At 36.9% G+C, this 25,038-nt stretch overlaps 1 protein-coding gene across 5 annotated transcripts in view; it reads left to right on the top strand.

Moving 5' to 3' along the window:
- Positions 1–23,827, top strand: part of UBE2W (ubiquitin conjugating enzyme E2 W) — an 84,787-nt gene extending 60,960 nt beyond the window's left edge. For 3 of the 5 annotated variants that reach the window (XM_015145506.3, XM_015145507.3, XM_077942310.1), the window contains 2 exons: positions 3,614–3,689; positions 10,504–14,560. In XM_015145506.3, the coding sequence (XP_015000992.2) occupies positions 3,614–3,689; positions 10,504–10,517 (90 nt within the window). In that variant the 3' untranslated portion in view covers positions 10,518–14,560. Of the gene's footprint in view, positions 1–3,613; positions 3,690–10,503; positions 14,561–23,518 lie in introns of those variants that run through there. The other 2 variants (XM_077942309.1, NM_001266510.1) reach the window with 2 other exon arrangements.
- The last annotated feature ends 1,211 nt before the right edge of the window (positions 23,828–25,038 follow it).

Here is a 25,038-nt window from a genome sequence, read left to right as displayed (position 1 = left end):
TAGTATTTGGAGAACTTTTAAGATAATAGTTCATTTTTAAATGATAGGTTATTTAGAATCTGAAGCACTCTAAGCCACAGCATGTGAAATAATGGGTTAAGTTGGGTTTTTTTGTTTTTGTTTTTTTTACTCATTTATTGCTTATTGCTGTTATATTTTCTTCTCTTACCCAGCCCCAACACACAGACACGTTTTAAACTTTTATGTGTAGGGCAAAGCAGTTTGTGGGTACAAGGCCTTCTGTGTTCCTGTTATGCTTAAATACTGTAGAAAGGTGAGATGGTCACAACAGGATTTAGTAAGAAAGTTATTAAGAGATGAATGTCAGCGATATCTGTACATAGCCTTGCATGTGCCTCATGACTAGATTTTTACATTTCAATATAATGATTTATTATTAAAAACTAAAGAATGACTATATTCTGTATACTTCCTTCATCTTCCTCTAACCCTCACCATTCCCCTTACATTCCAGTTGTCTGCTAGTAGTGTTTCTTGCATACTTAGTATAGACTAATTTTTCCATTTAAAGCAGTAATAAACTATATTTTTACTGTAATAGTTGTATAATATGTTTAATCAAGATGATAATCTGGAAATCAAGATTTCCGTGAAATACGATAAAATTCAAAAAACATTTACTAGGTACCTAGTGTGTGCTACTTTTACTGTGCTAAGTGGTAAGTTACAAAGATGAAGAGGAAAATTTGCTTTGGCATTGAGAGGATCTAGCTCCAAAGAAACCTTAAAAAGTGTTTTAGGCCAGGTGCAGTGGCTCATGCCTGTAATCCTAGCACTCTGGGAGGCCTAGAGGGGTGGAGCACTTGAGGCCAGGAGTTCGAGACCGGCCTAGGCAAAATGGCTAAACCCTGTCTACTAAAAATAGAAAAATTAGCAGGGTGTGATGGCGCATGCCTGTAGTCCCAGCTACTCGGGAGGCTGATCACAAGACTTGCCTAATCCCAGGAGGCTGAAGTTGCAGTAAGCTGATATTATGCCACTTAACTCCAAACTGGGTAACAGAGCAAGAATCTGTCTCAAAAAAAAAGAAAGAAAAAAGAAAAGTATTTTAAATACCTACCTACACATTTTACTATTAAAACAGGTAAACTTTATTCTGTAGTGAACATGGTTCTATGGGCTTTACTTTGTTAATTCTACTGCTATTAAAATATTTTACCTTAGGTGTTTAAAATTTTAGTCATAATTCTTTTATTCCAGTTTCCTTTTAAACAATCAGGAGTGGTTCCATAAGCTGAAGGTATTTAAATCCAGTATGCCATTAGAGTGCAGTGGATTAAAGATAATTTCTGATATTGAGATCACAGGCCTTTCAGTAAATTTCACTTTATTCGCATGCCTTTATAATATACTTACATTGTTCAAACTTTTCAGTTTGTATTCCATTCCTAAAACAATTTTGTAAGACATCTTTCGTATAGTTTCTTTTCCAAGAACTATATCTCCCTGATCACTTGTCAGGGAGATAAATGATTTAAGCAAATAGAATTGAGTATTTCTTTTTTCTAAATATGTATTTTTTGAAGAGTTTTCTGATGATTCTTGGGTTCTAATCAATACATACCTAAAATGAGTTTGTGAAATTATTTGCTCTAGTAATACCAATTCCATATGAACATAGATTTGACTTTGTAGAATCATCCCTTCCTTGAAGTAGTCAGGCATCTAATTTCATAATATTCATTTTTTTAGGAATTTTCTCAAATTGTGTGCACAGATTAACTTGGAACACTTAAATACCTTGAATGTCTTGTGCTCTAATATTTCTTTTTGTTAAATAAAATTACTATTAATATTAACACATAAGAACATTATGAGGCTCAACTAGGCTGATAGTTACATATATGAGTTTTAGAAATGCCAAATGAACTAGCTGTTTTCCTTCCTGCTATCACAGAGTCCTACTCACCATTGCTTTCTGGTTAGACTTTCCTTCAATGATGTCATACCAAATTCACTTATTTTCATTAGCCTCAGGTAGAGGAAAGGATTCCCTTAATCTCTCATTTTCATTAGCTTAACTAAGCAGATTTAAGTCTGAAAATAAATTCTGCATATACACTATAAAATATTTAATGATAGGAAAATAATCAAGTTATTGGAATGATTCTGAAAGGCATAAAGGAGACTTAAGGATAGCTATCATAGTATCTATAAACTTTAATATAGCTTTAATATAAATTTGATGTTTCCAAGTCTTTGTAGAGAGTATACATTTTCTTTTCTCTGGTCAGCATCCAACAGATTTCAGGAAAAATCTCTTCCATAATGTATCTTCAGTGTTGTTGGCATCGCTTTATCTGAGGTAGCTCCCTTGCAGAGCTGCCATATATTTCTCATATTGTTCTAGTCAGGGCATATGTTCAGCAGAAAGGCCAATTACAGCAGAAATGCCAATATATATTTTTCCCATTTTTTCTCTTAAATACTGTTTAGAAACTGAATCTTCTGGTCTATCTTTGATGGTATCCTATTACAGTAAAAATATAGTTCTTTGTGGAGGTGTGTACGTTGCTATACTTCTCCAGACAAATCTAGTTTAGTAGACTTTTCTGTTTTTTTGGTTTTGTTTTGGTTTGTTTCGAGATGGAGTCTGGTTCTGTCTCCCAGGCTGGAGTGCAGTGACGCAATCTCGGCTCACCGCAAGCTCTGACTCCCGGGTGCACACCATTCTCCTGCCTCAGCCTCCCGAGTTAGCTAGGACTACAGACGCCCGCCACCACGCCCAGTTAATTATTATTATTTTTTAAAATATTTTTAGTAGAGACAGGGTTTCAGCGTGTTAGCCAGGATGTTCTCGATCTCCTGACCTCGTGATCTGCCCGCCTGGGCCTCCCAAAGTGCTGGGATTACAGGTGTGAGCCACCGCGCCTGGCCTTTTGTTTTGTTTTATTATTTATTTATTTTTTGAGACAGAGTCTTACTCTGTCACCCAGGCTAGAATGCAGTGGCACCATCTCAGCTCACTGCAACCTCCACCTTCTGGGTTCAAGCAATTGTCCTGCCCTAGCCTCCCAAGTACCTGAGATTACAGGTGCCCACCACCACTCCCGGCTATGTTTAAATTATGTGAATTTATGTTAAATTATGTGAATTTGCCTTTTCTCATCAGTCCTTCTTCATTCCCCTTATAATTAATTTAATTTTTTTGTTTGGTTGGTTGGTTGGTTGGTTTTCAGACAAGAGTCTCACTCTGTTGCCAGGCTGGAGTGCAATGGCACGATCTCGGCTCACTGCAACCTCTGCCTCCTGGGTTCAATCAATTCTCCTGCCTCAGCTTCCCAAGTAGCTGGGATTATAGGCACGCACCACCACACCCAGCTAATTTTTTTGTATTTTTAGTAGAGACTGGGTTTCACCATGTTGGCCAGGCTGGAACCTAACACAGACCACACTCAAACACCCTTATTATGCCTTTTTTAAATTTAGGTGTTAAGCATACACATTTCCTGGAATACATCTATAGTTTTTATTCTTTTAGATATATGTTTTTTACGCATTCTGTTAATCTTGCTTAAGCTTTTATTAAAACTGTCACCCTCTTAGTTTTTCTGTTTTTCGACTTACGTATTTAAATTATTTTTTGTTTCAGAGACGACCACCAGATAATTCTTTTTATGTGCGAACATGTAACAAGAATCCAAAGAAAACAAAATGGTGGTATCATGGTAAGCAGTTTGAATTTGTAGTAACTTTTTAGCATTTTGATTTGAAGATTATATATATTTGCTGTAAGACTTGGAGAAAAGAAGGGAAGCTATAATTGGTGTTATATTTATGTTATTTATGTAGTTTGGAGACGCATAATCGCCAAGTAAGCCAAGAAGTACCAACAAAAATAGACTTTCAAACCAAATTAACCTTTCACATAATGTAAAATAGTCTGAAGTTCATACAGTAATTCATTTTTCCAATAAATCAGATTAAAGTTATCCCTTCCTCTTTCACCTCTCCCCTCAATGCAAATGAGCTATTTTTAAAAGGTACTGGATTCTTATTCTCCTGAATTATGACTGTTCTAGTCCAGTCCCCAATCCTGGGTACATAAAACTTTTTTTTTTCATTTACAGATAATTCTGTTTAAAATATCCTTGGTTCATTGATTTGGCGATGGCCATTCTTATCTCTTAATATATTTTCTCCTCTTGCTTGAACACTGAATGTTTGAATCATTCCCCTCCACCATTCTCCCTTTAAGGAACAATTTTGTTTTGAAAATGAGTTTCATAGCAATCAAGGAATGGAAATATTTGTTATACATTGAGATGGTAAAGCAACTGTTCTGTCATCCAACTAGGATGGCTACAGAGAATCTTCTTTGAACTTCTCCTTCACTTTTTTTCCTTCACTTTTAAAAAGCTAATACATTTCAGCTGTGTTGCCTTTTCTCATCAGTCCTTCTTCATTCCCCTTATAATTAATTTAATTTTTTTGTTTGGTTGGTTGGTTGGTTGGTTTTCAGACAAGAGTCTCACTCTGTTGCCAGGCTGGAGTGCAATGGCACGATCTCAGCTCACTGCAACCTCTGCCTCCTGGGTTCAATCAATTCTCCTGCCTCAGCTTCCCAGGTAGCTGGGATTATAGGCGCGCACCATGCTCTTTTCTCCTATATATATATCAGAATAGCAGTCACAGTCAATGTGAATAATAGCTTGTCCTGGCATTATAGGTAAATTTGGGTAATCTTATCAAAGATAATCATACACTTATAAAAAGCGTAACATTAATTTTTTTTATTAGAACTTTCCACAAGTCAGCGTATCTTTTTCTGCTTAGCTCTAAGTGTTATACTGCTTAGTTCCAGTATAAGACCTAGTTACCAAGACATATGGACTCTTGATGTTTCTTAGCATCATCTAATTTTCAAAGGATTACAGAGCAGGCCAGTTTCCTTATGTGACTTTCAAGGCTAGGCAGAAAGTTCAGAAACTGAACAAAGGCTTACTAAGAATTGGATAAACATTTCTATAGAATTATAAACACTTAGCATTTCAGTTTCTAGAAACTAAGCGGAATTGTATACCTCAGGTCTCAAGCTCCACAGTTCTCCTGTGTGGTGCTTCCCGGCATACTTGGGTCAAGGTGAGTCGGTGTTTGCCAGATCTAAGCAAAGAGGCAAGAGAGGTTTGGTTTAGATTAATGACTATATGTATACTTCCTGGATGCTTCATGCAGGATGGAGTCACAGTTAATGAAAAACAACAAATCTGAAATTCACTTCATTTCCTGGTTTTATATGAGGAGGACTCTGCTGACATGCTAAAGCTGAGCTGCCAGATACCAGTGTTAAAGTTCTTGAAAGAGACCTCTCTCAGCTTAAATTTGTGGTTTTCTACATTATTAGTTAGAATCCTTTAAGAATTAGGCCAGTCAGTTTACCCCACTGGTATTGTCTTTGTATGCATCATAGCTTATATTTATTTCTTTTGAGGTTCTTACTTACCACACAGTGATTTATTACCATGTAAAAAGTCACCTCATTAGTGTTTAGAGGCCTTTGGATATATTAAATAAAAAGTTGTATTGATAGTGACTACACATTTCTTTATTACTTACTTGAAGTTGACTATCAATGTGTTTTCCAGAATTCCTTTATGGTTTCTGTTCACTAAGAAATTGAAGTCATACCTGCTTTGAAATGCAAATTTATTTATTGCCATTGCCAGTTAAGGCAGTTGGGGAGTGGGAGGGGATTCTTATGCTTTGAATAATCAATTGAGCAGGGAGAATAGGGTTAAAAAAAAATAAAGAAGCCTAACCAAAATAGGTACGCAAAATAGACAACTCACCTCAGCATACAGATGGGTTAAGGATTTTTTTTTATGATTCAGGGCTAGAATCTTCCTTAGAAAACAGATCTGCTTACAGTTCCATGCACAAATAAATGAATGATTGAGGCCTCAAAGTTCTATATCATAAAACAGACATGATGATTGTTCTTGGGAAGGATAGAAAGTATCTTTTGAACATGTCTCTTTGTGAGACCATAAAAATAATTTCAGTGAGGTAGCCAACTAAAGTCCATTAGTTGTATGGTCCATTTGTTTTCTGAGGTCAGTATCAGGCATATACAACTTAATTTCATAAATGATTTGCTTTCCACAGAGGGGAGGACAGATTTGTGGCTGGCTGGAACCATTCTCCTTAAAGTGTTAGAAAATTGAATGGTTAGTTATAAACTATAGGTTGAATATCCCTTATTTGAAATGGTTGGTGCCAGAAGTGTTTTGGGTTTCTTTTTTTTTTCCTCAAATATTTACATATACATAATGAGCTATCTTGGGGATGGGAGCCAAGTCTAAACATGAAATTTATGTATGTTTCACATATACATTAAACACATAATCTGAGGGTAATTTTATATAAAACTTCATTTATTTTTTGAGACAGAATCTCTGTCACTTAGGCTGGAGTGCAGTGGTGCGATCATGGCTCACTGCAGCCTCAACTTCCCGGGCTCAGGTGATCCTCCCACCTCAGTGTCCCAAGTAGCTGGGACTACAGGCAATGTACCACCATGCCGAGCTAATTTTTGTATATTTTGCAGGAGGTGTAGGTGGGATTTCACTATGTTGCCCAGATTGGTCTCAAATTCCTGGACTCAAGCAATCTGCCTCAGCCTCCCACAGTGCTGGGATTGCAGGCATGAGCTACCACACTGGACCTATACAGCATTTTAAATAATTTTTTGCATGAAGCAAAGTTTTAACTCTGACCTGTCACATGAGGGCAGGTCTGGAATTTTCCACTTTTAGTGTCATTTTGATGCTTAAAAAGTTTCAGATTTTGGATTTAGGGATGTTCACCCCATGTAACTTAAGGCTCCTGTCGAAGGTTGGTTTCAGAGACCTAGGCTCATAGGAGATGAATTGTTATAATGTTTAGATGGCATATCCAACAAAATGAGTCTGTAATTTGGGGGAGGTGTAGAGGAATACTGGTTTTTAAAAACCATGGACTGCATGCTGATTCTGTTCAGCTGGAATATTTCTATAGCATATAAAGACTACAAGAGGGCAGGAGCATAAAATTGTCTCAGACTAGTAGTATCAAACTCCTTTTCTTCCTGCCTTATAGTTGCTGTCCATAGATTTACCTGTGTTGTGAACTTTTTTATTTGTACTACCTTTTGGAGTTACAAAACCATTTACTAAATTCCTGAGTCTAAACTTTTACTCTGTTTGTGCTTCTGTTTCCTGCTGATTAACAAGTCTGTTGTCTGCCTACTTTGAAATATTTCTTGAATTAGTTCATTAAAGGAAAATTTTAATTCCCTAAATTGTTGAGAGACAAAACTAAATATTTTTTCTTTCTTGGAGGTAGCATACACTTCATATCCACTGACCTATATTACTGTGTTCCTTCTTTTTCTAGTCTTCTGTCTCTGGGGACATACAAGGAGATGGGTTTCCATGATAGTTGGAAAACTATATGATAGTTTTTATTCTCAGGAGAAAACTAAATGACCTTCTTCTAATCTAGTTCTCTCTCATTTACATTTCTCAGAAGCACAGTGAAGTTAGCCATGGTCGGTGTCACCTCTTTGAAACTGGTAGTTTGTATGTTATATTTGAAAGTGTAATTTTAGTAAAGGTTTCTGAAGTTCCAGGAAAAATATAAATGGTTAATATTAGATTTTTCTTTAAGCCATTGTCTTGTCATAAATACTTTAGCCAAGAGATTAAATACACCATTCTTTTACCACCTTTTGTTGTGGTATTTGTCTTGACCCAAAATGGGTTTACTCAGTTATTTATTTATTTATTTAGGTTGGGGGGTTAGTCTGTCCTGGTATCCAATAACACTTTCTTCTGGCTAGCAAACTGTGTTCTTTCTACTAATGGATAAGTTTTTTGCTTCTTAGTTATGACCATCCTATTTAGAAAAAGGATGGCCGTGACTTTGGCTCATACCTGTATCTATACTTAGAATTTGCTTATAAACTCTTGATTACATATAGCCATCATGGATTTGTAATCCCACAAGTCCCTGTGGATCTAGCTATTATAGATCATTTGTTTCTTCAAAACTAGGTGGGTAGTATCATAACAGGGATTGAGATATGGAAAATAGCTTCACAAAGATACCGTAATCATTTTGGTAGCACATTCTGCAGAAACCCACTATACTAAAATGAACAAGCTAATAAAGATGCATTTATGCTACCACCTGTCAAAGATGGCATGTGGAGATACAAGTTTATTGGTAGTTAACTAGATAACATTATGTTCAAATTGAATTTTATCTGTCACTTTTCTTATTGTATACATTGTTATCTTGTATCACCTTAAAATTTATCCTCAGTAGTTTGACATATTAGGTAGAATTTAGTGCCGTCTTTTAGCTTAGAGATTTGAGTATGATTAGTTTTAGTGTTAGTTTTAGGGACCAACCCTATTGTTACTCTATTGCAGAAGTGATGTTTTAAGGAACTTCTTCATATTCCTAAGTTTGTTTTATATCCATAACAAGTATATGTTCTCTGTTCCAAGTACCACAATAATTTAAAGAACATCCCTTTTTTTTTTTTGGAGACGGTGTTGCCTAGGGATCACGGCTCACTGCTGCCTCAACCTCTGAGACTCAAGCGATCCTCCCACCTCAGCCTCAGCGTCCCAAGTAGCTGGGACTACAGGCATGCACTACCATGCCAGGCTAATTTTTGTATTTTTTTAGAGGCAAGATTTTGCCATATTGCCTAGGCTGGTCTTGAACTCCTGGGCTCAAGCAGTTCATCCACCTCAGCCTCCCAAAATGCTGGAATTACAGGCGTGAGCCACTTTGCATTGCCAAAAAAATTGTGAGTGAACCTTACAGGATATAAACTACTTGTTTTCTTAAAGATACTATTCTTATTTATTTTAAGGCATCTAATGAATTAGGGATGATTTATTTTTAAACTCTAGTCTGTTTGGAATACTCTGAGTTTACCCAGCTTAGAAGTCAGATTTTACTGGTTTTTAATTAGCGGTATATCAATTCTAACATGAGACAGTGTATTAATGTTTTGTGTTGCTCTAAAGAAACACCTGAGACTAATTTATAAGAAGAGAAGTTTATTTGGCTCATAGTTTGGCAGACTCTACAGAAGCATAGTGCCGGCATCTGCTTCTGGTGAGGCCTCGGGAAGCTTTTACTCATGGTGGAAGGTGAAGGGAGAGCAGGCAAGTCACATGGCAAGAGAGGGAGCAAGAGACAGAGGAAGGAGGTCCCAGACTCTTTAACAGCCAGATCTCAAGTGAACTAATGACTGCAAGAAGGACACCAAACCATTCCTGAGGGATCTGCCCCCATGACCCAAACACCTCCCCATTAGGCCCCTCTCCAACATGGGGGATCACTCATTTCAGCATGAGATTTGAAGGGGCAGATACCCAAACTATATCAGACAGTTTGTAAAATATTTTGGCTAGGATTTCAGAATTTTTCCTTGAGTGCTTTCACAACTCTTGGCCACCAGTCTTAGTTTCTTTATGTAGCTTCCTTCTGAAGAATAACATCCTCAGAATAAATGTTTCAGATATGTTTCGTGAAATTTTATAAAATAAATAATGAATTCTAAAGTTGTCTGTGTTACATATATATGTGTTGAGACTACCAGAAGTTATTATTAAATAATGACCCCATTTGCATATGTATCTATACTTGCTGAAAGCTTATTTTCTCTCCTTTTTTTTTTTTTTTTTTGAGACATAGCTTCCCTCTGTCTCCCAGGCTGGAGTGCAGTGGCGCAGTCTTGGGTCACTGCAACCACTGCCTCCCGGATTCGAGCAATTCCCTTGCCTCAGCCTCCTGAGTAGCTGGGACCATTGGTGTGTACCACCATGCCCAGCCAATTTTTGTATTTTTAGTAGAGAGAGGATTTCACCATGTTGGCCAGGCTGGTCTCAAACTCCTGACCTCAAGTGATCTGCCTGCCTTGGCCTCCCAAAGTGCTGGGATTACAGGTGTGAGCCACCATGTCCAGCCTGAAAGCTTATTTTCTAAAGAGAGATTAATCTTAACTGTTTATTGATTTGGAGATTGTATCTCATTGGTAAAGAAAGGTTACTTCCTTCACAGTCTAAAGACAAATTGTGTATTATTCTGTGTTAAATAGCGTGGCACTGTTGATCAGGAGTTTACGTCCTATCTCATTACAATGTGAACTTGTTGCCCATAAAATAATTCTCTTAAGATTAATACATCCTGAATATGTACTAACATGTCATATCAGTTTATTATTTTAAATAGAATGTACTAATAACATATCATTTTAAGGTTTGTGGGAACTATTTCTCTGAAAGAATAAAACTTAATTTGTTTATCACTGTATAATTGAACACAGATTACACTTTGTATTCACAGGTTTGGGGGAGGCAGATCAGACATGTAAACTGTGTACTTCTTGCTAATTGAAATTATTTCTACATTAAACAAACTTGTAGAATTTACTTATACATGCTTGACTTTTTAATTATCTTTTTTCTCCTTTTCTTAAAGATGATACTTGTTGATGCCACTGTTATCATCCTCCTAGCCAGAAGATAGTCCTACTGAGAAAATGAGCACTTTGATCATTCAGTCTTTGAACTTTAACCTTTGACTGGAAGTGACCTATAGGCAATGAAGACTACTTCCTTTTACTGCATTTTTACTTGTGTGCATTCTGGGCGCATGTTGATCGCTGGTTCAGTCCAGGCAACTGACATGCTTTTATTAGTCATACAGTATTAATGCAGGTGTCAGGAAACGTCAAATATAATTCCATTTTTTATTTTTATTTTTTTAAGCTTTTGGAAAAGCTCCAGGTCCTTATGTATTGTGCAATAACAATGACTTCCTTGGCGGTTTTGGTACGTTCATTGCCGGCAATGGACGTTGTAACAGGAAAAGTTTTCATTAACTCCTGCCACTCAATGATTAATGCATGATAGGGCCTATGAAATGAACTTGTCGGTTATAGTGGGAATATAAATAAAGTGAGGGATCCAACATTACTTTAAAAGTCACCCCAACTGTTTATATTTGGATTCTATGCACTGTGATCCTAAGGTTAACAGCATGAATTAACATGCGCCTTTAAAGGACTGTAATGAAAGATCATTGCGTATTTATTGAATTGTTTATATCTACTGTCAAGTTGTTTTGACATGGAAGATTTTCAAGTAACATTGGCAGAGAGGTACAATATGTTATCCCTATGGTGAAAATAAATTCATTTGTTGTATATAGTTCCTCAATCTCTGAAGTAAAGGTATGAGTAATATAGGGTATGAATGGTTTAATCAAGGCTTTATTTTGGAAGTAAGAAAAATGGCAGTGATGATTAAATTGCTGCAGTCCATAATTTGGGCTTGTTATTTGTACATTAAAGATTTTTTCCAAGTAGGTTACACTCTGTTCACTTCCTGCTAGCCATCAGCATGAGCCCTACTGCCTAAACACTATTTCATTTATTTATGTTTGGAAAACCCGTAAACATTTTTGTTTGCAATCTTGTTTCTTTTATTATAAGTCAAGTTTGAATGTTACAGTACTTTTATTGAAAAACTTTTGTTAAGTTTTTTCTTGTAAATTTTCTTTACTTGTAAGTATCATCTTGTCCTTTAATCCTGTACCCTAAAATAAGAAATACATTTTTGACAGAGGCTTAATGTTTTAACAAAAGAGTGTGGACATTTTTATTTTAAAATTTAGGCAAAAATCGCTGTCAAATGGTTGCTTATTTGTCTCACACAGCCATATAGTTTTTCCTGGAGGGTTTTGTTTTGTTGTTGTTGAAAAGACTTTGCTTACAGTTAGATAAAATTTTCTACAGAAAAAAAAATCGTTGAAAGGTCCAATTCTCAGTACCATGTGAGTTAATGATACTGCAACTAAGTTCTTTTTAAGAAGTGATTAATGTATTTTATAAATTACCTTTTCACATATGCAAAATCTGTTTCTACTACAGTGTTATTTTTACTAATGCCTTATTGTTGCACTCTTTTTGAAATATCCTGCAGTGAATATATGAATCAATTTGGGCTTAAAACTAAAAGCCAGTTGGCTGAAAGGTTTGAAATATGTACCCCAGTAAAACCATTCAATCAATAATTGGTAAATATTTTAAAATTGTTTTTAATCTGTATAGATGACATTTTGTAGCTTTGTACATGTTGTTAATTAAGGGCATATAATTTTACACTCTAAAAGTATAATTGCTGAACTCAGGGGTGGGTAGACTTCAAAAATATGTCTGCTATAGAAATAACTTGAAAAAAAAATTAAAACCATGGCCAGCCACCAAATTGTGGACACTGTTTATATACCGCTAGTTAACAATTACCACTTTTAAAAAATTATAAACATTTTTGTTCTGTCTTGACTAGATAAATATAAATTCTCACAGTGATCTCTGTCAGTTTTATTAGTTGACCTGTTTAACCAAGACAGAAAGTCTTTGAATTACTCAGAGTTTTAAACTGCTTTTAATATGAAAATTGCAGCTGTAAATTATGTATTTTCATATTTTACATAACTGCTTTACACTACCGTTTGACTTGATCTTTTTCTGGGGGTTGGGGAGAAATCTCTCTCCATATTGCTGGTTCTCTTACTAAAATGCTTTTATAAAGAAATGACCGGTGACATTTATTCACCAAAGGAATTAATATACTGGGTCAAAGATTAACAATGCTATACTATAGAGTAATAGGTCATATATAGCCTCAATTGAGTTTTTTATAACAATATTTTAACATACCTCTCTCTCTACATATAAATACCATAAACTAAAATGAAACAGAGGAAAGTAGAAGAAAATGAAATAATTTCGGTACATCTTACGGTTTAAAGAGAAGAAAATAAGGTGAAATATCCTAAAATATAGGAGCACAAACATTTAAAATTCATAATCAGGTTAACAACACTCTCTTGAAATTTAGGAATCATTGAAAACTCCTTGTACTTAAATTTAATTTATATGTTAGTTACATTATTAAAAGTCGTAGGACATTTATCTGAGTCATTGCTCTACAGAGCAATTAATGAATGGCTTGTAATAATAAAAAGAATATTTCTCTGTAATGCATTGTTGAAAGACAACCAGAATATCAAGAAAATGTATATAGGGATATGCTACTTGCCCCCTCCCTGCATTTCCTCGTGGGGCACTATTTGCTACATAGGCCTACAGAATTAGACTTTCATACTTAGAAGATAATGTACACTTTTCTTTTTTTATTTATTTATTTATTTATTTTTAGGCCATTCTTCTGGTTTGCCAAATTCTATTAAGACAGTAATACATTTGCTTCCTTATTTATGCATGCTTAGATCATGAACATGGTGCCCTCCCTTTTTTTTTTTTTTTTTTTTTTTTTTTGGTCAAGTAGGGATTAATGCCATAGGTTTTAAAGAGAAGGATTGTTTTCAGTTTTTAAGAGAATTTTTATAAAATACACTTTATGGTTGTTCTCTTAAGGAATTAATATTCACTTCTGAAGCACTTACTTGTAATATATAATTTATCATGTTAGCCAGCAGGGAAATAAAGCATTTTTAATCCCCAGAAGAAAGTGCTGGAAATAGCTTCTATATAGTCAACAGTTCACCTGGAGAAAGATCTTAATCCTTGTTGTTTTGACTAGGAATATCAATATTTGGTATAAAGTAACTAGAATAGTTTACTACTTTTTCCCTTATGAAATTTTAAATATATGCAAATATATACATCATTAGATTCCTGTGGTGGATAGTAATTTCTTCAGATTCTAAAACAGGTGTCTAGTGACTGCTTAATTGTTTCCAAGTTGCGTCAAAGATGAATTGGTAAATAATGGAAATGAGTAGTGATATGAAAATGGTTATGTAACTACATATTACTTGTTTCTGGTAATCAAGTCTTATTTTTTAAAAGCCTATTGTTTTTCAGAATTGAGATATTTAAACCTTGTTATAACTTCTTCCTAAAGATAGAAGAGAAGAGGAGGTACTGTGTGTTCAAAAATTTTTTTAAATAAAGAATTCAGTGTCACTAGTTCTAAGCCTTTATGGTGACTGCTGCTTATATTTCTTGATCTCATGTTCATTAATTTTTTTGTACATATCTTAGCTGAATGCTTAAAATTTGCAATTGTTTGTAATTGTGTATGTAAATTGCTTTTCGATAAGAACTGAAGCTTAATCATATTATTTTCTGAGAATTCATTATCAAAATCAGCTACTATACTGTTCTGTGTTATAGTAATGCCCTTACTGCCTGTGCATGATTGAGGTCTGTGAAGAAGGTGTCTTTTAATCTGCACCAACTGGCCCCAATCCTCTTTGCAGTTTTTTCTAAATTTTTAAAAATCTGTCCTTTCTTTTTCTTCCTATTTTTCTGTCTCTTCCCACAGATGTTCAGTGTATCAGTCTTCCACAGTTTCCTTTTCTCACTTCTAATTTATTCTCTTTTTTTTTTCCTGAAGTTAGGGAATCTACAGAAGGAAGATTATTAAAATTATGCCATGAATTTTTGAAAAATGTAAAATGGCTCTCCTACCTACAAATAAAATACATGGATTTCTGATACTAATTTCAGTTTGTCAGTAGATGGCTACATTTGTTGAATAATTGACTGCTTGGCAAATGAGCTGTTAGCTGTAATTAGTTCTTCACTACTAATATTAAGGAAATTTTGTTATTTTTGGATGAGGACTCTCCCAAAGCCAAATTATTGCCCAAGCAAATTATTTATTTTTCCATTTAAATTTCTAAGTCATTTTGAGATGTGGAATGATTATTATTTTTATTATTTATTTATTTATTTATTTATTTTTGAGACGGAGTCTTGTTCTGTCACCTGGGCTTTAGTGCAGTGGCACAATCTGGCTCATTTCAACCTCCGCCTCCTGGGTCTAAGCGATTCTCCTGCCTCGGCCTCCTGAGTGGCTGGGATTACAGGCATGCACTGCCACACCTGACTAATTTTTGTATTTTTAGTAGAGACAAGGTTTCACCATGTTGGCCAGGCTGGTGTCAAACTCCTGACTTCAAGCTGATCTGCCCACCTCAGCCTCCCAAAGTGTTGTGATTACAGGCATGACCCACTGCACCCAGCCTGGAATCATTTTTTAAAAATAATTTGTGGGAAACTTGCTTTCTCAACATAAATTGTGTGGGGGTTGTTTTTGTTTTTTGAGACAGGTTCTTTCTCTGTTGCCCAGGCTGGAGTGTGCAGTGGAACAATCATTGCAGCCTTGACCTTCTTGGCTCAAGCAATCCTCCTGCCTCCCGAGTAGCTGAGTCTACAGGTGTGTGCCACCATGCCTGAATGGATATGCAGTTTGTTTTTTTTTTTCTGTTTTTTGTTTTTTCTTTAAGACACGAGGTCTCACCGTGTTGCCCAGGCTGATCTTGAATTCCTGGGCTCAGGCATTCCTCCTGCCTCAGCCTCCCAAAGTGCTGGGATTACAGATGCAAGCCACCATGCCTCATCTGTTTGCTGATTTAAGACAGGTTTATGTGCATTATTATCTTTAGAGGCACGTAGAATCTAGACATATACTTGAAACTTGGCTCTCTATCCTGAAAGTTGAAGTTAGAGTTCTTTGATCCTGGTGAGATGTTAATTGTAATTTTAATTTTCACATGTTAATATTGTGACTTATATTTTGTGATGAGTCTCTAAAATGATTAAATGACTTATTTTTTTTATGGAAAATTTTTTGTTAATAAAATATCAGAGTATTTTGAGTATGTGGAAGGAATGCCTGAATAGAAGCTGATCTATCTTAACATACCTCAATAACTCCAGTTTTAATATGGTGAGTAAGGAGTTGACTGGGAAAAGGAGAGATCCAGTTCTTGTTCTAGTCCTTGGCACATACACTCTCTGGGTTTTGAGAAAAGGATGGTCCTACCACAGTTCTAAGTTGTTTTCTCAAAGGCAAAAACATGATTTCGAAATGACATCACTTGTCAGATTTTCTGGTATGTGGAAAGATTGAATAATCCTGCATCTTTTGAAGCCTGAAACATACAATTTAAAGCCTGAAATCTACCATAAGGAACTTGGTAAATTTTGTCAGATACCATGAAAATGCACCTCTTCATAGTTAACCACAGATTGTATATGTAAAGGCAAATTGGTGATCAGGCTCAAGGTAAAATAATTATTTGAATGGATTATTGGGTTGATTAGTAGCCAAAAACTAAATGCATGTTCAGGTCAAAATGAATTTGTTCATTTTAGTTGGTACCATTTTCCTTTTATTATTCAGAACTACAGATTGTGCATTTTATTAATAGGAATGAAAGCTCATGCTTACGGATTTGAGTAGGGTGGATGTATATATTTTATAAATTCAAGTTGCAAAATATGTAAAGTCACTACTTTTTAAATAGAATATAAATGTTAAAACAGACAAATCTATGTTATATATTTTTTAATACATATATCAGACTTGTTAGTTGAATGCAGATTACTTTGTGTGCTTTATGGAATTTCATAACTTTTAATAATAAAGCAGTTGTCACTGGATTTTTTTCTGTAGACTTGAATACTAAATGGGATAGATACCAGACCTCTTTTTGGTTTATGATGTGAAACTTCATTTGTACAGTAGTTTCTCTTCACAAAAGACTGAATTTTAAAGGATTATAGAAACAGGAACATGTCCATTTCCAAAATGAGTGCAACAGAATGAAGATAGTCACTCAAACCATCTATTTAACACATCATCTTTATGTAATATGTAGCTAGTTTTAGTGTTTATGTTTTAATAAGTCCCAATTAAAGACTGAGCGTTTTCAGAGAAGATGGAAATGGAGACCCAGGCACTTGTTTAGAGTTATCGTGAGTCCGATGTTTCTGAACTTCAAGTTGTACAATTAAGGACATACTGTAAGAACTTCTGGATGCTTTCTGGAGTATACAAACAGATCACTAATGACTTAAATGAGTGACTCTTGAAGCTGCAAGAAGAGGAAGGAAATAACCACAAGAAGGGGCTATCTCAGCGTCTGTTATTTCTGACAGGAAGAATTAAATATGCTCTGCTGGTAATTTCTAAGTGTTCTTTTCTACAGGGGATCTGCTTGCCTCAGGAGCACCTTAATCCTCATTGAGGCAGCCATTCTGCCATAAAAATGATCATGTTTCAAACTGTTCCTGCCGTCCTACACAACTATGTTAGTAGATGGTTAGATAAATATATGAACCATCTTCTTTTGTACTTTGATGGTGCCCTTTTCCTTTATTATAATCCTTAAAGTAATTTCTACTTTCCATAGTAGGATTTGACTTTTCTCCACTACTTTAAGCTACTCTGGATAAGTGATTCTGTTTATGTCCTCCCTATATTTCTCACTGATTTTCACACTAACATAACACATAACAAAGTTAAACATAAGCTAAATTGAAGGATCAAGTGACACAGCTAAGAGTTTTGTGTACTTGGATAATAAAGCTCAAAGCCACAGTGGTTATCTGTCCTGTTGGGAGCCCCTTTCAACCAGTTTTTTAGTTGCCTGTGAGATTTATTTTTAATGTTTGCCTGCGTGATGCAGAATACATAAGTGGGAATCCCTACACCCTTTACAGTTAAGTGGATTATGGAAATAATAAGGAAAGTTTATCCCAAGATAGGAAGTATCTTCTCATGTGTGTACCTGGCCTTCAAGGACTTAATGTGGGTGAATATATATCATCAGACAAGATCCTAATATAGATGGCTGTATCCTGCAGATAGCCAATTCAACATTAAAATTTTATGTCTCCATATTCACCCCAATGAAAACATTTATTTTATCCTGCTATAATTTAATGACATTCCCATCCAACCTAGTTAACCAAGCAGTGATACTCAGTAGTCCTCTCCTTGCATTTTTCAAGTCCTGTTGAGTGTAACCTTAAAATGTCTCTGAGATTTCTACCTTCTCTCCAGTCTCGTTACCATTAGGGCCTTTCACTACCTGGCCTTGGTGTCCCTAGGCTGCTCTTCAGCCATCCACAAACCTTGTTTCATAAGCAGTAGCAATGCAACCCTCCACTGTCCTCTGCTAATGTTCTTCCCTGTTGCTAGACTGTTCATGATCTGCATTTCTACCTGAAAGGTCTAGTTTTCAAAGGTAGCTGAAAGGTTGTCATCCATGTCCTTTCTTCTCTCCCTACCAGTCATCTATCCTGAACTTTTTAACAGTAGGGACAGTGTGGCAATTGTGTTTGTGTCCCCAGCACATAGCACACAGTACCTAGTATACAGTACCTGTAGCACATAGGCATTTAATAAGTGTGTATTGAATTAACTTGGTTATACTTGTATTTTTATCCTAGCTTTCTCAAAGAAACTTAGGTGGTAGCTATTTTGAAACATACATCAAGAAGCACCACCTGAGTAAAGTGTTATAGCAGAACCCTGCTCTTTCTATCCCAGAGAGTTTGAGAAAATTACTTTTAAATAAATCATTAATCATTCCTCATTGGTTTTGGCTTCTTTTTTATAGGTGTTTCTCATATCTTTATCTCAGGCAAATTGCTTGTCACAAATTAATTGTTTTAAACTAAATACATCTCAGGAACCATAAAATCATAAAGGTAAACCTGACATAAAGTTAAAAACCAACATTAAGCAGATAATTATTGTGTACCTTTCATGTGCCAAGAAGGATGGCAGATAAAGTATATATCTTCAAAGGGCTTATGTAATAAGGGGGATAATAAATAGAAAAACATATCATAAAATGTTACAAGCCTTAAGAGGTGCAGATAGTTTCTGATTATCACAGAAACATGTCTGCCAAAAGTACTGTAACGCATAAAGATAGACGGGCCAGGCACAGTGGCTCACGCCTGTAATCCCAGCACTTTGGGCGAGTGGATCGCAAGGTCAGGAGCTTGAGACCAGCCTGGCCAACATGGTGAAACCCCGTCTCTACTAAAAATACAAAAATTAATGGCGTCTGTAATCCCAGCTACTTGGGAGACTGAGGCAGGAGAATAGCTTGAATCCGGGAGGCAGAGGTTGCAGTGAATTAAGATCACGCCATTGCACTCCAGTCTGGGACAGCGAGACTCCATCTCCAAAAAAAAAAAGACACAGGGGACTCCAAAAGGGAGTGGGGATAGGTGCCAGGGTTGGAAAAACTACCCATTGGGTACTGTGTTAGCTATTTGGGCAATGGGTTCAATAGAGCCCAAACCCCCAGCATTAGGCAGTAGATCTGTGTAATCAACCTGCACGTGTACCCTCTGAATTTGTTTTCTTTAATACCGTCATGGGCCAGGCATGGTGGCTCACACGTGTAATCCCAGCACTTTGGGAGGTCAAGGCAGGTGGGTCATTGAGGCCAGGAGGTCGAGACAAGCCTGGCCAACATGGAGAAACCCCATCTTTACTAAAAATACAAAAAAGCTGGGCATGGTGTCACATACCTGTAATCCCACTGTTTGGGAGGCTTAGGCACAAGAATCACTTGAACCTGGGAGGCAGAAGTTTCAGTGAGCTGAGACCATGCACCGCACTCCAGCCTGGGTGACAGAGCGAAACTCCATTTCAAAAAAATAAACATACTGTCATGATCTGAAAAATGTAAACTTTGTAGATGAGTTTCAGGGAAGAACAGAGTTCCCAAGTACAAAATGCTAGGACAGGAGAGGAATTTGCATGAAGATCAGTACAAAGGACTGTGTGACTGATTGAGGGTGAGCAGGGTATTTGGGATGATGTAGGTCCTTGTGAGTCAGGGTAAGACTGAAGTTATTTGGTCCTTCAGTTTCCACTAGCTGAGAGATGAGCCCAGCAACTAAGAGTTACTTTTGTCCTCCGGGAATTTATCAATTGGGAAGAAATAGTTATGAAACTAAGCCACTGTGTGGGCAATATCACAAGGATAGTTGCCCAGGATATGCCTAAAACAAGGAGCCTGCACTACTACCCCAGCATCCCACCCACCAAGAAATAATTTAAAGCTAGACCCAATGGGTCTACTTCATAGTAAAGATCAGCTAAGTAAACCAGCCATGATTCAGATTTGCACCCACTCTAGGGTGGTTCAGGGAATGTCAAACCTTGGACTTGGATTAAGGTGTGGTCCCTGACTGGCAGTGTCCTCAGGAGATGACATGCGGAAGCAAATGAAAATCCTCTCTGGAGGAAGATACTTTCTTCCTAGGACATAAAGTTATCACATTCTAGGAAATAAGACACCATGATAAACAACCAGCAGAAACAATATAAACAGATCTAGAAAGCATTAGAGGAGTTTGACATGATCTGATGGGGTTTGCTGATCTGCCTGGCATAACTTGGGATCTTCTGAAGAATGAGAACCTATCTTGTTTGTCTTTATACTCATTTAAATATTGAATGCCTACTGAGTCTCAAGGAACTATGATCAGGCAGGGAAGGCAGACAGGTAATTGAAATACAGTTTGACACTTGGTGTCCTGGGGTAATCACAGAGTGCTGGGTGAGCATCAAGGCAGGAAAAATCAACACAGGGAGTCCAAGAAAGAATTCAGGGAATGTGATGAAATGCAGGATGAGTATTTGCCAGTTAAAGGTGGGAGAGTGAAGATGAGGGCATGTATAAGCACACACTGCAAAGGCCCAGGTATGAGAAAGAACAGTGGTGGGAGCATTGAATTAGAATGGTAAAAAACCATGTTATGGCCAGGTGAAGTGGCTCATGCCTGTAATCCCAACACTTTGGGAGGCCAAGGCAAGCGGATCACCTGAGGTCAGGAGTTTGAGACCAGCCTAGCCAACAGGGTGAAACTCGTCTCTACTAAAACACAAAAATTAACCAGGCCGGTGGCACGTGCCTGTAATCCCAGCTACTCGGGAGGCTGAGGCAGGAGAATCGCTTGAACCAGGAGACAAAGGTTGCAGTGAGCCGAGATCGCACCACTGCACTCCAGCCTGGGCAACAGAGCAAGCCTCCATCTCAAAAACAAAAATCATGTTACAAAGTTTTGACGTAATATTGTGGGCAAAGGGACTGGTGGAATGAGATTTGCACTTTGGAAAAATTACCTTGGCCTTGGCTGTAGTCTGGAGAATGGATTGGAAGAGTCACAGAGCTGGGAATGTGGGGATGGGAGCAGAACCCAAGAGGCTTTTTCAGTAATCCAGACAAAGGATGATGGCTTGAATTGATTATAATATGAACTATTGGAATAAAGACAGACATAATGGAACAGAATAGAGAGTCCAGAAATACGGCCAACTGATTTTCAAAAAAAGATGCCAAGGCACTTCTGGGTGAAACAACAGTCCATCCAGCGAAAGGCATTAGAACATTTGGACAGCCATATGCAAAAAACAAAAATCTTACCTAACACTATATACAGAATTAGCCCAAAATGAATCATAGACCTAAATTGAGAGCAAACACAATAAAACTTCAAAAAGGAGAAAATCTGAGGTCTTGGATTTGACAAAGATTTCTTAACTATGACACAAACTCTAAAAGAATGAGTTGGACTCATCAAAATGTAAAACGGATTCTTCAAAAGACAAACTATAAAAACAAGACAATATCTTTGCAAATTATGTTGATATATCTGATAAAGGATCCATTTATAATTTTTTAAGAACTTAAAATTCAATAACAAAACCCAATGAAGTAATGGACAATTTTGTTTTTTTTACACGAACTGATATGTAACCAAAGAGAATATAGGAATGGCAAACACGTGGAGCACTGCTCAACACCCTTAGTCCTTAGCAAAATACAAATAAAAACAATGATAAAAACGATGAGATCCCACTACACACCAACTGCATTGACCATACCAAGTTTTGGCAAGGATGTGGAGCAATGGAAACTCTCCTACACTGCAGGTGGGAATTTAGAATTGTATAACCACTTTGGAAAATAATTTGGCAGTTTCTTTAAAAGTTATGCACATACCTACTATACAAATCAGCCATTTCACACCTAGCTATTTGCCCAAGAGAAAACATATGTCCACAAAGCGCCTCGTACACTAATGTTTATATGAAACAGAAAACATTTTATGTTTTATGTAATCTGCCCAAACTAGAAACATCCCAAATGCCCATCAATAGGTGAACAGATAAGCAACTCTCCATACAAGGGAATAATTCAGCAATAAAATAGGAACAAACTATTGATACATGTAATGAAGTTGATGAATCCTGATAAATCTTGGTTATGCTGAGTGAATATAGCCAGGCCAAAAAGCATACATCCTGTATGGCTTTATTTACATAAAATTCTAGAAAACGCATCCTTAGTTACAGTGACAGAATTCGATAAATGTTCGCATAGGGAAATGGGACGGCGGGAAGGGGAGATTACAAAGGGGAAGAAACAAACTTTTGGGAATGATACATATGTTCATTACCTTGATTGTCTTGGTTTCACAGATGTATATGTCAAATTCATCAAATTATACACTTTATTTGTAGATTATTGTACATTATACTTCAATTTAAAAAAAAAATTGGCTAGGCACGGTGGCTCATGCCTGTAATCCCAGCACTTTGGGAGGCCAAGGCAGGCAGATCACGAGGGCAAGAGATCGAGACCATCCTGGCCAACATGGTGAAACACCGTCTCTACTAAAAATACAAAAAAAATTAGCCTGGCCTAGTGGCACATGCCTGTAGTTCCAGCTACTCAGGAGGCTGAGGCAGAAGAATCACTTGAACCCAGGAGGGGGAGGTTGCAGTGAGCCGAGATCATGTCACTGCACTCCAGCCTGGCAACAGAGCAAGAGTCTGTCTTAAAAAAAAAAAATTAGGAGGCTTTTAGTAATAAAGACAGGATGATGATGGCTTGAAATAGGGTGTGAGAAAATGGACAAATTCAGCCATAATCAAATTGCCCAAATTCACACACTTTAAATGTGATGGAGCTAGAATTTAAAACCTGAGTCTAGCCTGGGCAACATGGTGAAACTCCACGTCTGCAAAAATATAAAAATTAGCTAGGCATGGTGGTGTGCACCTGTGGTCCCAACTACTTGGGAGGCTGGGATGGGAAGATCACTGCACTCCAGCCTGGATGACAGAGCGAGACTGTTTAAAAATCAAACAAACAAACAAACAAACAAAAAACCCAAACCTGAGTCTGACAAATTCCAAAATCCATGCTCAAAGTCAGTACATTTATACTTGAGATAACCACTATGTTGAGGGTGATAGTTTTCACCAAAGAACAAAGTGAAGAAGCAGGTTTGGGAGAAAAGGAGGTGTGCTTACATTCCCCCATTGTACTGAGTATGGTAGCTTATACAGTCAATTAGTAAGTGGAGATGGGAGCTGAAGTTTTTAGGCAGCAATGATATTGAAATATTTAGTGTGATGATTTTACTCAGTTTGTGGGTTAATTGCCCATTAACTAATTGCTGGAAAATAATTTAATACTTTTTTTTTTGAAACCAAAAAGAGACTTGGGAGACGGAGGTTGCATTGTGCCACTGCACTCCAACCTGGAGAAAGAGTGACATCCTGTCTCAAAAAAATAAATAAATAATTTTTTTTCCCAGAACTGAAATCTGCCTTCATACTATCTATTACAGATTGAATCGTGTCCTCCAATAAGATGTGTTGAAGTCTTAACTCCCAGTACCTCAAATTGTGACCCTATTTGGAAATAGAGTCATTGCAGATGTCATTAGTTGAGGTGAGGTCATACCGAAGTAGAGTGTGGCCTTAATCCAATAGAATTGGTGTCCTAAGAATTGGAGAAGAGACTCACACACACAGTGGAGAAGACCATGTAGTCGACCATGTAGTCATGGAGTCATGTATCAACAAGCCAGTGAATGCCAGGGATTGCTGGGAACATCAGAGGCTGGAAGAAGCAGGGAAAGGTTCTTCCCTGGAGCTGTGGGAGAGAACGTGATTCTGCTGACACCTTGATCATGGACTTCCAGCCTCCAGAAATGTGAAACAATAAATGTTTGGTTTCTTTTAAGCCATCCGGTTTCAATTACTTTGTTACAGCAGCCCTAACAAACACACACGCACTATCTCTTTTTTCTAGTTCTGTCTTCTGGAGACACGGAATAAGTCCTGGTTTCTTTTCCAGATATTTGCAGGTGTTTTGAGAACATATTTCAAGAACATATTTCATGACACAGTGAGGAAAACATCTCCTTTACTGGTTTTTAATGAGATACATTTTCAGATCCTTGGAATGCATTCAGAGCCATTGGAGGTCATGCTGCCCTAAGTAAATCACTGTCACCGAGGAAGGGCAGTTTGTTTACAAACACCCAGATTCCAGATATGAAATGTTTTATCTCAAACACTATTGGAAAAAATTATAATCTAAAATGATGATTAATTAAAACAACTCAGATCCTTGCATTATTCTTTTGTAGGGTCAAGATTTTCAAAGATGCTTTAAAGTGTAGTAACCAGAACTGATCTTACCACTTCAAATAGTCTAAGATACAAAAGAGAATAGAACTTGCTCTGTGGTTTAGGGCAAGGATTTTCAAGCTGTTTCTCAGAGCTCTAGGAGTTTCTTGCAGTTACCTCAGGGGCACATGTGACTGTATTTCATATTGATATTCTATAGATGTTTGCATTAAGAGAAAGTGTTTGCTGTTGAAAACAAGCTTGAAAAACATTTTTTTCTTTTCTTTCTTTCTTTTTTTTTTTTTTTTTTGAGATAGAGTTTTACTCTTGTCACCCAGGCTGGAGTGCAGTGGTGCCATCTCGGCTCACTGCATCCTTCACCTCCCGGGTTCAAGCAATTCTCCTGCCTCAGCTCCCGAGTAGCTGGGATTATAGGCACCCACCACCATGCCCAGCTGAGTTTTGTACTTTTAGTACAGATGAGATTTTGCCATGTTGGCCAGGCTGATCTCCAACTCCTGACCTCAGGTGATCCACCTACCTCGGCTTCCCACAGTGCTGGGATTACAGGCGTAAGTCACTGTGCCCGGCCTGTCTGGCTAATATTTTAATTTATTTGTAGAGGCAAGGATCTCACTGTGTTGCCCAGGCTTGAATTCACATTTTTTGGCAGCCACATCACACAAGATTTTGATTGGTAAAAGCCACATCTTTTGTGTTTGTTATATCTGTG

The sequence above is a fragment of the Macaca mulatta genome, chromosome 8 (assembly GCF_049350105.2).
Source record: "Macaca mulatta isolate MMU2019108-1 chromosome 8, T2T-MMU8v2.0, whole genome shotgun sequence".
In the NCBI taxonomy this organism is placed as follows: domain Eukaryota; kingdom Metazoa; phylum Chordata; class Mammalia; order Primates; family Cercopithecidae; genus Macaca; species Macaca mulatta.
Note: the sequence above shows the minus strand (reverse complement) of the source record. Positions and strands in the feature narration are given on the sequence as shown.